This window comes from Canis lupus, chromosome 5 (genome assembly GCF_011100685.1).
Source record: "Canis lupus familiaris isolate Mischka breed German Shepherd chromosome 5, alternate assembly UU_Cfam_GSD_1.0, whole genome shotgun sequence".
Classification (NCBI taxonomy): Eukaryota; Metazoa; Chordata; class Mammalia; order Carnivora; family Canidae; genus Canis; species Canis lupus.
In genome coordinates this window covers 47,893,824-47,907,410 of record NC_049226.1, presented here as the reverse complement: position 1 = coordinate 47,907,410, position 13,587 = coordinate 47,893,824, and the positions used below count along the sequence as shown (strand labels likewise).

At 35.3% G+C, this 13,587-nt stretch overlaps 1 protein-coding gene across 9 annotated transcripts in view; it reads right to left on the bottom strand.

The window, feature by feature from the left end:
- Positions 1-13,587, bottom strand: part of DOCK7 (dedicator of cytokinesis 7) — a 219,131-nt gene that overhangs the window by 93,736 nt on the left and 111,808 nt on the right. For 8 of the 9 annotated variants that reach the window (XM_038537305.1, XM_038537306.1, XM_038537307.1 and 5 more), the window contains exons 16-19: positions 13,060-13,130; positions 9,019-9,157; positions 7,860-7,961; positions 5-91 (exon numbers count right to left, since the gene is read on the bottom strand). In XM_038537305.1, coding sequence (XP_038393233.1) covers positions 5-91; positions 7,860-7,961; positions 9,019-9,157; positions 13,060-13,130 — 399 coding nt within the window. Of the gene's footprint in view, positions 1-4; positions 92-4,534; positions 4,750-7,859; positions 7,962-9,018; positions 9,158-13,059; positions 13,131-13,587 lie in introns of those variants that run through there. The other variant, XM_038537313.1, reaches the window with a different exon arrangement.

Here is a 13,587-nt window from a genome sequence, read left to right as displayed (position 1 = left end):
TTACTTGTGTATGGATAGACGAAACAGTAACAACTTCAACATTAAAAACACCTTTGTGATTATCTACCCACTTCATGCCAGGTAGAGGAACCTAGAAGAGAGTAAATATAATGATCATAGATATTTAAGTTTATTGGAAATTCTTAAAACAAAAAAATTATAATACCTTAATAAGAAAAAATACTATGGAAATATACACTGTATATGAATGTAAAACATATTTATACACTGCACATGAATGTAAAACATATATTTTGTTCTTATTACAAAATCTTCATGTTTTCTACAGGAGAATAAAAAGGCTCAAGGAGCAAAAAGAAAATATACACTCAAAATTCTATTTTCCCAAACATATATCCCTTTACATAATTCCAAATCTTCCTCTGTGCACACGTACTTTTATACAGACTGTTTCCTTCCATAGGTTATATTAAACATTATTTTAAAACTGTTTGTCACATATTATATTGTGAATCTCTTTTCATGCCAATAAATTCACATCTACATTATTTTATTGGTTTATAATATTGGTTTTTTTCTTGTAAAAACTCCTATTTTAATAGGGCTATAAGATATTCACAGCAAAGGAATACATTCTGTTGTTATAAGAGTTAGAAAACTTTTTTTCCTGATGTAAATTGGTAAGAATTTTAATTAAAATCATAGCATAAAAAGTTTTTTTAAAGTATCTTTTTAAAATCACTTCTATTTCTAATGACACAGCTAAAAACCATGAACATGACACACAAAATAACACTGAAAGGTGGAAAGAGGAATGCAAATGACAATGGACCTTGAGATGTGAAGAAATACAAAGTTGTGTTTCCTGGGTTTTATTTTTGCCTCATAAATCCTGGATGAGGTGCTAGAGAAGCTGGCAACCCAAAAACGCCAAAAGGAGTAGAGAAAAACAAGCTCCAAGAAATCCTGCTCTCTCTAATCAAAACCAGTATTTGCCCTACTCTGACCAAACACAAGGTAACAACAAGTGGCCGCCCTACCCAACCTCCAAAGGCTAAGTGGTAAGCCCAGGTGTCCACCCTTAGCTGGCTGTAATGAGGGTCCCAGATCCCCACCCCCAACACATTGGGTGTTACCAGAGAAGACAGAGTCGGAAAGAGGTCCTAGCCCTGTGGTAACAAGCATCCCCGCCAACTATGGGGTCAGTGGAAGCCAAGCAGGGAGCAGTACCAAGGTGCCCCTTGCTCCCCACATACTGGGAGGTGTAAGTGGAGGCCTAATGTGGCATTAATGTGGCAAGAGTACCTCCCCCTACTACTAAAACCCAAGACTTATATAAGATCTGTGGTCATGGGCAGCCCGGGTGGCTCAGTGTTTGAGTGCCGCCTTCAGTCCAGGGGGTGATCCTGGAGACCCGAGATCGAGTCCCGCATCGGGCTCCCTGCGTGGAGCCTGCTTCTCCCTCTGCCTGTGTCTGCCTCTCTCTCTCTCTCTCATGAGTAAATAAATAAAATTAAAAAAAAAAAAAAAAGAAAGAAAGATCTTTGGTCATGACATAATACCTAAGATGTCTAAGATAAAATAAAAAATCTTGCATCACACCAAGAACCAGAACAATCTCAAATGAGAAAAGGCAATTAACAAACACTAAGATGAAATCTTTCAAAAGAAAAATGGGGGAGTGCCAGTTCGTTTAAGTATCTGCCTTCGGCTTAGGTCATGATCCCAGGGTTCTGGGATAGAGCCTCAAGTTGGGCTCTCTGCTCAGCAGGGAGTCATCTTCTCCCTCTTATTCTCCTTCTGTGCTCTCCCTAAAAAGTAAAATCTTTAAAAAATTAATAAAACACTAAGATGACACAGATGTTTTTCATAAAAAAAAAAAAAAACAGATTTCATCAGGCAATTACAAATATCCTTGAAATAAATGACCAAAATAGAAAATCTCAGGAAAAGAAGTATTTTAGGGTTTTTGTCCCATGGCTTCATTTTTTATCATGTGTAGAAAAGAAAACCAACTAAAGCCAGTTTCCTCTTCTAAAATTCAAGTAAGAAATGCAATGTCTCTACTGAAGTAAATACAGGTTTTGAAACTTTTGTAAAAAACAGATGGTGCAGTAAATTGAAACTCTTCAAGGCAAGAATTAGGACTAGCTCTTTCAACCCAAAACACTTGCTTTCAGCTTAAAAAAACAAGATATACAAATAAAATGAATACAGATGGCTTTAAAAATAGTGGTTCTTAAAAAAAAAATAGTGGTTCTTAAACTCTGATCTGGGGAGAGCAGCATAAACATCATCTGAGTATTTGTTGGAAGTGTAAATAATCATGCCTCAGTGCGCCTGGGTGGCTAAGTCCATTAAGTGTCTGCCTTCGGCTCAGGTCACAATCCCAGGGTCCTGGGATCAAGCCCCAAGTCAGGCTACCTGCTCAGTGGGGAGTCTGCTTCTCCCTTTGCCTCTGCCATTCTCCCCACACGTGCTCTCTAGATCTGTCAGATAAATAAATAAAATCTTAAAAAATAATAATAATAAAGCCCCAATAGGGACCTCCTGCATCAGAAACTCTGGGGGTTATAAGCATCAATTATTCTTAACGTACAGAGGAGAAAATTCAGACACAGAGAATAGTTTAGTTGGCTCAGGCTGCCATAACAAAATGTCATCCACTGGATGGTTTAAACAACAGAAAGTTATTTTCTCATAGTCTGGAGACTAGAAGTGCAAAATCAAGGTGCCACATGGTCAGTTTCTGGTGAGAACCTCTTCCTAGCTTGCAGATGGCCATCTTCTCACTGTGTCCTCACAACCAAGAGAAAAAGGACACTGATGTGTCTCTTTTTAAAGCACTAATCATGAGGCCCCACTTGCATGACCTTATCCAAAACTCATTTAAACCTAATTAACCCCACAGAGCTCATTTCCAAATACCAGCACATTGAGAGTTAGAACTTCAACATATGAATTTGGGGACTGCAGTGTGGGGGATGAAGTGGGGTGTGGGGAGACATATTTCAGCAGGGAGATTAAGAAATTTATCTGAGGTCACACAACTAATAAAAGGTATGGCCAGAAGTAAAATCCTGAAAGTAATGATATACTGCCTTTTAAAAGCATGTGAGATTTGAAACAATAAATACTTTTAACAATCCCATACCCCTTCAAAAGTTAAACCTTGCTAAACTTGGTGTATATTTTTCCAAATTATTTGCCACCCAATTATTGATGTGTGAGTTTGATTGTCACTATATTATTTGTTTTTATATTTTTATTATAAATGTTCTATTCGGGGGGGGGGGGTGCCAGGGCTCAGTACATTGAGTATCTGATTTGTGATTTCAGCTCAGGTCATGATCCCAGGGTTGTGAGACTGACCCTCACATCTGGTTCTGACCAGGGGTGGAGCCTGCTTAAGATTCTCTCTCTTCCTCTCAATAAATAAATGAATGAATGAATGTTTTACTGGGATATTGAAGTGGGATATTGAAATCCATATTACTCCTCTCAACTATTGCACCACTGTATGGATGTATAAGAATTTAATTAAATATTAAGTCTTAAAAAAAATATTAAGTCTTGATTGATTCATATAATTTTCATTTTTTTTGTTTTGCTAATAGCAATAATCCCATAATTTTTCCATTTTTCATATAGAAACAAAATACTTTTTTTAAAAGACTTTATTTATTTATTCATGAGAGACACAGAGAGAGAAAGGCAGAGACACACAGGGAGAAGCAGGCTACATGCAGGGAGCCCGATGTGGGACTGCATCCCAGGTCTCCAGGATCACACCCTGAGCCAAAGGCAGACACCCAACCACTGAGACACCCAGGTGTACCAAAAATACATTTATTAAAAATATTACACAATATATTAACTTGAATTTAAATAAAATTTAAAAAGTACTTTTTAAAGAAAAATAAGGGGAGCCTGGGTGGCTCAGTCGGTTAAGATCTGCCTTCGTCTCAGGTCATGATCCCAGGATCCTGGTATTGAGCCCTGCATCACGATCTCTGCTCAGCAGGGATCTCCTCTTCCTCTGCTCCTCCCCTCACTCATGATCTCTCTCACTTTCTCTCAAATAAATAAAATCTTTAAAAATAAATAATTACACAGTTATATATTATACACTTCCATGTAAATAGTTAAATGCAAAAAATAAAATAGTTAAATGCATCTATGTTGGTATGTCATGTCCTGACAATGCTTGGTACAACCTGGTGTGCTCTTTGTAGAAATCGGACACAGATATATCAACTGCATTCAACAATTAAAGTGTAGCTACTCAGGATGCCACAGATTTACCCCAACTCTAACCTAGAGAAGTGAAATACTCAGTAAATGTGAGCAAATGAGATATTAAAAATACTTTTATAAAAGGTTACTAGGTGGAATGCCTGGGTGGCTCAGCAGTTAAGCGTCTGCCTTCAGCTCAGGGTGTGATTCCAGGGTCCTGGGATCGAGTCCTGCATCAGACTCCCCACAGGAAGCCTGCTTCTCTACCTCTCTCTCTCTCTTTTTCTCTCTCTCTCTCTCATGAATAAATAAGTTAAATATTTTTTAAAAAGAATAAAAAAGTTTACTAGGTTATGTCCTTTAATGCATATCATTGATGGTTCATCACAAAATGGCATTCAAGCTTTGGAATGGGAGGAACTATGGCTGGATTTGGCAAATGGGTTTGTATTTCAGAGTCCAGAGTCCTCTCTCTCCCCAGGCCAGTGAAATGCCTGCCCTCCTCCAATGGGGGAGTGAGATGTGGGAAATGTAGAGAAATGGCCAATGTTTCTGTGGGGAAGAGAACACAGCAGATATTATTCATCATTGCCAAATGGTTAATCAGTTTGAGAAACTTTGTATAGTCTCAACAAAATTTTCATTTTTTAGTTTTTGCTACTATCAACAATCCTGTAACTTTTTAAATTCATGCAACAAATAACTACTGAAGTCTCTAAACGGTTTTCTAGGTACTAGGGTTCCATAGCAAACCCAGGTCCGCTCTCAGAAAACTTACCCACCATTCCTTAGAGAAAAAAATAAGATGATTTGATAGTGATAAGTATTAAGTAAATAAAGTTGGATTAAAAATGATAGTGCCTATCAGCAGTGTGGTGGAGGGAAAGGCTGGAAATGTATGGAGTAATAAGCAAAGACCTCTCTGAGGAAGTAATATTTTATATAAAATTCAGATAAGGAAAAGAATATAGCCATGTGAGTTCAGGAGGAGGAAAGAAAATTCAAAGGTCTAGAAGTAGGAAAAAGCTTTAAGTAAAGAAGCTTTAAGTACAGATGTGGCTCAGTGATGGTAAAAGCTGATGTTACAGAGGTGGAAGAGCTCAGATCTTTTGGAGATCTGGAGGTTATGGGAAAAATTCTAGATTATATTTTAAGTACAAGGAAATATGAGCAAAATATAGATACACTATATAAACATTGTATATGATCATAAAGAAACACTAAATCTTGGCAATATCATGCTGAATGAAAAAAGCAAGTCCCCCAGAGGATTATATATAGAATAACCTTTTCATTAAATTCATAAATTAAGCAGAGTAAAAATATTGTTTAAACATACATATACCTCAATTAAAAAGTAGTTTTACGAGGCTAGTTTTCAAAACAATGTGAATGCACTTAATGCCATGGAACTGGACACTTAAAAATGGTTAAAATGGTAAATTTTATGTTATGTATATTTTACTACAATTTTTTTAAGAGTCTCAGCTCAAGTGATGATCCTGGGTCCTGGTATCAAGCCCTGTATTGGACTCCCTACTTAGCTGCGTTGGGTTTCCCTACCCCCACCCCCCATCCTAGAGCTCTCTCTCAAATAAATAAATACTAAAGCTTAGGTACTTAATCACATATAAATCATACTATACATCTATAGTCTAATCTAAATTATATCATTTATTTTTTTGATATTATTTCTATATGAGCACACATAGCATAGTAGCTAGAAGAAAACCATCAGCCTCCCTTTAGAAAGCTGACCTTGCATTTTCAAATCAATTAATAAAAAATGCAAAAAAAAGAATAAATGCATAACTTCCATAAAATCAGATCTCCTTTTAAAATATTTCCTTTTGAAATATATAATCCTATCCGTGTGATAGAAGATAAGCTGATTTTACTGAGATGTGTTCCTGGAACTGAATGAAAGGTCTAGCAGAGGGTAGGGGGAAGGGAGGAAAGAAAGAGTTCTATTTCTTTCCTACTATCTTTATTCATGCATTGGTTTAGTAAATACTTACTGACTGCCCACTGTGAGCCAAGCACTATTCTAAGTACTTGCAGATAAAGCAATGCACAAGAAAGATGAAGTCCTTACCTTCCTGGAATTTATACTCTGTAGATAAAAAATAGATAAACAGATATATGAAGTATAAAGTTATGTGAGGACAAAGCAGCAAAGCAATAAAAAATGGTGGAGGCTGCACTTGAACAAAAGCACTCAGAGACACCCTCTCTGAAGAGGCAAGATCTGAGTGGCTCTGGAGGAAATGAAGAAGCTGGCCTGGTGATGGAGTATTGCCAGGAGAGGGAAGTGTGAAGGGCCCCAAATGGGAAGGGCCCCAAATGTTCCTCTTCACATCTGAGGAACAGCCAAGGTGCAGTGCTGTGTGGCTAGGATAGAGGAAGTGACAGAGAACAATACGAAAGGAGGTGGGAGCAGGAGCTTTCTGTTGCCTCTTTCTTTTTTTAAATAAAAATACAGATTCGTGAATTTTTTGAGTTCTATCCTGAAAATAAATGCCACCAGGAGAACATTCCCAAGACATATTTCAGATTAATGCATACAAACAGTCATGTCATATCATGATTCTTTTTTTTTTTTTAGAGATTTATTTTTATTTATTTATGATAGACATAGAGAGAGAGAGAGAGAGAGAGAGAGGCAGAGACACAGGCAGAGGGAGAAGCAGGCTCCATGCCGGGAGCCTGACGCGGGACTCGATCCGGGGACTCCAGGATCGCACCCTGGGCCAAAGGCAGGCGCAAACCACTGAGCCACCCAGGGATCCCCTCATATCATGATTCTTGATTGAGATTCCAATGTGTTTTGTTTTTATAGATTTTATTTATTTATTCACGAGAGACACAGAGAGGCAGAGACATAGGCAGAGGGAGAAGCAGGCTCCTCACAGGGAGCCTGATGTGGGACTCGATCCTGGATGATGGGATCACGCCCTGAGCCGAAGGCGGACGCTCAACCGCTGAGCCACCCAGGTCCCGAGATCCCAATGTTTTTGTTTCTTTTAAGTCACATATGTCATCATTGCAGCTGCTAATGTCTCCTGTATTACATGTTTATAACCACTTCATTTTCACTTAAAAGATCATTAATTACAAAAATATTCTTTTTTTTTTTAAAGATTTTATTTATTTATTCACGAGAGACACAGAGAAGAAGAGAGGCAGAGACACAGGCAGAGGGAGAAGCAGGCTCCATGCAAGGAGCCCGATGGTCCTCGATCCCAGGACCCCAAGATCATGCCTGGAGCCAAAGGCAGACGCTCAACCGCTAAGCCACACAGGCGGCCCCTACAAAAATATTCTAAAAAATTCATTTGTACTCCTTCCTCTACACTTTCAATGAAATGTTGTCTACTAAAAGAAATACTCACTTATTTAAAGCTTATGTTACAATATGAAAATTATCCAAATTTGCCTATTCTTTAAGTTTATATTTCACATATTATTTTAGTTTTAAAATCAATATACTTATATTGAAAGCTTAAAGTATTCTACAGAGTAATTTTAATTCTAGGAGAAAACATTATTACTTCATTATCTATATACTTCTAGACAGAACAGCAAGGTCTTGAGAAAAACACCTCTGTAATGAAAACTTCATTGTATTCAATCTGGAGAGTTTCAATGTGAGAGATACTGACCTCAGGAGACAATACAGAATAAGCCTGTGGTGGTTTTTCCAGTGAGACTGGTAGGCAAAACTGCCCAGTCTTTAATCGTCCATTCTGAAGCATTGGTATCCACTTTTAATAAAAAGGAAACAATATTAAGTATGTTTGTTACAAAAGGAATTACTTGGAAAATCTATTTTAAGAACATGGTGTGAGCCAAATTTGTCAACATCACCAAACACAAAGGGGATTTAATTAAGTAATAATAATAGGTTTCATGATTCCTCTAAAGAAAAGCTTCTTTGACAATATTTTATTAAGGAGGATCCCAACACATTATTATTACTAACCAACCATGCAATATTTACATCAATAGGAGGTTCTTATTATCCCAGAAAAGGCTAGAATAGAAGAAAAATGGCACAAATTGGACCCATTTTAAGTGGTGGTAATAGTGTCAATGTATGTAGGGAAAGGTTTGATTAAATGTGAATGTTAACAACAAAACTAAAAAGCATAAACATAAATTTATTGTAACATTCAGCAAAATCCACTTCATAAATTGCAAGAGAAAAAAAATGAATCAAACACTGATTTTTCTCTTTTGGGCAGCAGCATGATTTTTCTGACGAAGTTGTGATAGCACATTTTGATATCTATATCCTTCACCTCAAATTGACCTTTGCAATTCAATCAATGATTTTCAAAAAATACTCAAGAGTTTTAATTGCATACAATTAAAGCAAAAAGAGTTTTAACGGCCAAGAGTCTCTTTTAATGATTATACACTGAAATCATTCCCTTCTGATGAACCTTTAAAATTAATATATTTAAATTATATTAATAATTTATATTAAAATATAAATTTTATAAAATTTATATATTTATTGTATATATTTAAAATTAATATATTTATATATTTAAATTTAATATATTTATATTTATACCCCATATTGTTGGGTAAACACATAATAATCAGTACCAACACCTAAGTGTTTACATATGTTAGGTAATTAGTTATATTAATTACATTAATGAGCATTTTCTTATTATGATGACTCTTCCTAACCAATATAGGAAATCAGATAAGGAATAGAATACTCAAATAATAGTGAATATCAACTACATCTCAAATACTGTAATTATTTTTAAGATCAAAGAGCTAAATATTAAACAAAAATATGCTTACTGTATATCCAACAGGAGTTTCAAGAGGAGTATTTTGTTTCTGTTGACAACTAACATGATAAAAAGTAAAAAGCAAATGATGATGGTCAGTTAAAGTAGCAGGGAGTTTAACCTTGATTTCTTCATGAAAATCAGGAGACCTTCACACAAAAAAACAAAACAAAACAGATCAATAGTCAGTAATTTGTTCAAAATAAGTAATTATTGCATTTGTATATTTGAAAAAATTTTAAATTAATTTCAGGATTCATGCTTAATTTTTCTTCTAGTACAAAATGTTTTTCTCTATTCCCAAACTTTAAGTAACTAACTCCTATTTCCAGTTGAGGGAGCTGTCTCTGTTTCTGAAATTTCTCAACCCAACTTTAATAATGGGCTGAGTAATCCTACTATATGAAAATTCATCAATAATCACCACCTTGATGCCGAGATCTTCATTTGGTAGGAAACTATATAAAAGAGGAGACTAGGGCAAGGCTTTCTCTGATATACATTACATAGAAAAAATAACAGGAGTTTTTATAAGTAGATATTTCAAAACCATACCATAAAAAAAAAAATTTTCTGTTATAGGAGTGTAGCTTCATGTTAAAGGTTAATTTGTATTATCTTTCTATAAAATAAAGAAAATAAGTATTTCTAGACAACTTAGTATCAAGTTGGGCTCTCTATGGAATATTTTATAACAATTATTCCATTGCTAAGGAAATAAATGTTAACAAAATATGATATACTGACTGTTCAGAAAAAAGAAAAAGAAAAGAAAAAAATCAGGGAACACCTACAAAATACATTTGTCCCACAGTTTAGAAGTGCTCCCAGCCACTATAAGAATACAACAAATATCATATTTGATCAAATCAATGGCATTTTCACCTCAATATTCATTTAGAGTGATCCCTAGGAGCATTTTTATAAAGAAGTATTGCTGCTCTTTATGATATAGTTTTAAAAGGGATAGAACCTTAGCATCCCAACCTTCCATAATCAGTTAGTATCTCTCAGAGTTATATTTAGTAAAAATGCATCCAAACCATTTGGCTCCAACTAATTAAAAGTGAAGCCTGTTCTGCCAATTAGTGCTTTTTTTTTCCCTCTGATGCTAATAAGTCTAATATCCTTCTATTTCAAATAAGCCTCAGAAACACTAATAACTATAGATCTGATCACAGAAATATTAGGTAGATGAGGCTTTTAATACCCATAAGAAATATAATTAATGCCAGCCATTTGAAAATTTGATGATTTGGGTGAATAAAAAATGCTATGCATCTACTGATCTCACTAATCACCAATGAATTATAAGAAGTTGAATTTACTAGCAATGTTAAGCAGTATTGTCATTTTAATTCTACTAATGCTGAGAGCAACAAAAATAAAGATCTAGCTACAAATTGAGATTCTTTAAGAGATTACTACCTTCTTTATCAATATCTTTCCTGGTACTGAATGTTTTAGTTCATTTCTTTTCTGAAATCATACTATCTGAAGGCTTTTATGGAAAATTAAGCATCTAAGAGTTATTCATCAAAAAATACTTTTAATTGTTCACCTTTATGCTAAGTATTGTGTTAATTTGTGGTGGGTTTAAAGATAAACATGAAAAAATAATTACCCTAAAAAAATATATGATTTTGTAGAATATAAATAAGACACACATATATCAATAGCAATGCTATAAAGCAGGGGTTGGCAAACTATGGCCCATAGGCCAAATCCAGTCCACTGCCTAGTTTTGTACAGCCTACAAACTAAGAATGATTTTTATATTTTTAAGCAGTTAAAAAAAATTCAAAAGAATAACATTTCACCTGAAATATTACATGAAATTCAAATTTCAGCATCCATAAATAAAATTTTATTGGAAGACAGCCATGCTCATTCATTTGCAACTTATTGTCTATGGCTGTTTTTTCACTATAACAGTAGGGCTGAGTAATTGCAACAGAGACCATATGGCCCACAAGCCCTAAAACAAACCTATTGGGCCCTTAGCAGAAAAAGTTTGCCAACCCCTGGCATAGAGCATATAAGATTAAGTGCTTCAAAAAGAGAACTGAATGGATTATTTCAAGTTTTGGATCAGGGAACTGTGTTTTAGGAAGACTATATGATATAGCCCTTAAAGACTGAGTAGGAATTCAATCAATAGAGGGAATCAGTATTATAACAGACAAAGAGATCTAAGAAAGGCCCAGAAACAGAACAGCACAGAATGTTTGGTAATCAAGAAAAAAGAAAATCATCAAGATGGAAAAGATGACTGAATATTAGAGAAAAGAAGAAGGAAAACAAGGATGTTTTAAATTTTGAAATCAAAGGATCTGGAAAAATTGTGGTACCATTAATAAAAATAGAGATAGGGTCCAGAAGAGAATTGGGGATAAATAGATGGAAACTGAGAAGGCAGCAGGGCACCCAAATGAACATGCCCAATAGGCCACTAAACATATATTTCTGCACTTCATGAAGAAGGTCATGACCGAAAGTAAAGAGTTGGAAACAATCCACATAAAGATAAAAGTAGTAGTATTTTCACTGACTGAAATTCTGAGAAATAAATATAAGATTATTTATGGAGAGTATAGTATAGAAAAAGAGGGTTAAGGATGAAACCTTAGTGTTTTGTATGAATGTCTATACTCAAAAAAGGAAGGGAGGGAGGGAGGAAAGGAGGAAGGGAGAGGAGGTAGAAAGAAAGGAAGGGAAGAAAGAAGGAAAGGAGGGAAGGAAGGAGAGAGGGAGAGAGGGAGGGAGGGACGGAGGGACGGAGGGAAGGAAGGAGGGAGGGAGGAAGACGACGAGGGAGGGAGGGATGAAGGGAGGAAGGAAGGAAAATTAGAATAATTACCACAGGAAAAAAAAACTGTCCAAAGAGATGGGAGGAACTAGGGAGGGTTGTAAAGAGTGAGAAAGAATAAAGTTTTAAGGAGAAAAACCAATGCTACACAACAACACTGAAGAAAGACTTTTATTTTGTTTTTTAAGTACAGGAGACAAGTTTTTTTTTGATAGTAAGAATGGAGTCACTGAAGCAGGGACTGATGGTACAGGAGAAGGGTTAAGTGATGGAGTCACACTCTGGAAGAGGAAGAATGAGACCAGAAGAAAGCAGAGGGGAAAGACACTGAGCCACATGTGGGCCCTGACTGTCCTTGAACCAGAAGGAAAGGCAGATTTGTGCAGAGATTTCTGAGGTAAAGAGGTAAAGAGTAGACAAGTGGATGGTTCTCAAGATGGACCAACTCAGTCCACTTAATAAAGTAGGAGCACTAAGAGTAAGGCAACTAGAGAATAAGTAGAGGCTAGAGAAAGGAAGAGAAAGGCCTAAGATGGTTCCTGCCAAATGACACAGGGTAAAAAAGCAATGACAAGATTAAAGAGTGGTGGGGCCAAAAAGAAGATGAAATAAAGTAAAATGAATTTCTGTAGCCCCATGATATGGATAAAATGATGATGACTTGTGATAATCTTGATTACTAGAATTTCATGATTTTTTTCCTCCAGAAGCATTCAATAATCAGAAAGAAAGAAAGAAAGAAAGAAAGAAAGAAAGAAAGAAAGAAAGAAAGAAAGAAAGAAAGAAAGAGAAAAGAATAAGAAAGCAGAGATGAAAAGTTATCCAAAGCTAATTTCCAAAAGAAGTAAAATGGAAGGATCCTAAGTCAGTGGATTATCAGATGTTGTTATACTACCAATTTAACTGACTAATGGCTATAAGCTTAGGAAAGAGTTTACAAAGTGTTGAAAGGAAAGTAACAGGGAAGGTCCAAAGGACCAGAGGCCACAATGATAATCAATAACAGTATAATAAAAATGAAAGGGTGAGAGAATTTGATAGGAAAGATGTTTTATGTATAAAGTCTTATATTCGATGTCTATGGAAAATATGCATCTACAGGTTGAAAATTTTAACTCTGATGTCAGCTGTCTTGAATTTGCACATTCAGTGCAGCAAAGCATTTGGTAAACACACTAACGTGAGTGCTAACAATGCCACTGAGAAGTGAGTAACTTTGAAAGAAATATTTGAATTCAGTACCTGTTATGATATACTACGGCTGTATAGGCTTCCTTTGAAAATTCTGAACAGCTAGATTTACCAAAGATTACCTGTAACAAATAACAGCATGTTGAAACTTTGTTGTAATAAATGCTGGATGTTCATATCTATGTAAGAATTTGTCTGATTTAATAACTACTGGAGAACAATGGGCAAAATCAGCCCAATGAAGAACAATGTGCCTACTGACGCTCATTAATAATTCAATTGCTGAGTTGTAAATTTCTTTTCAACTACAGACCCATCTGACATTCAAACATTCGAAAAGTTTCTACCCATTATATTTCCTTTTTCTTAAAGAAGGTGAAAAATTCATTTTAAAATCTGGATGTAGCATATCATTTGGAATTTATATAAGAAATATGGTCTATAGAATGGTAGGATTTATCTACTATACAAATTGATGGCTTCTCCACTTAAACAGTAATCATTCTGTAAGTCAAATATTAAATGATTTATAAATAATATTTTAAGACCCTATTTTAGGTCAAGCTATGTATCCTTTGC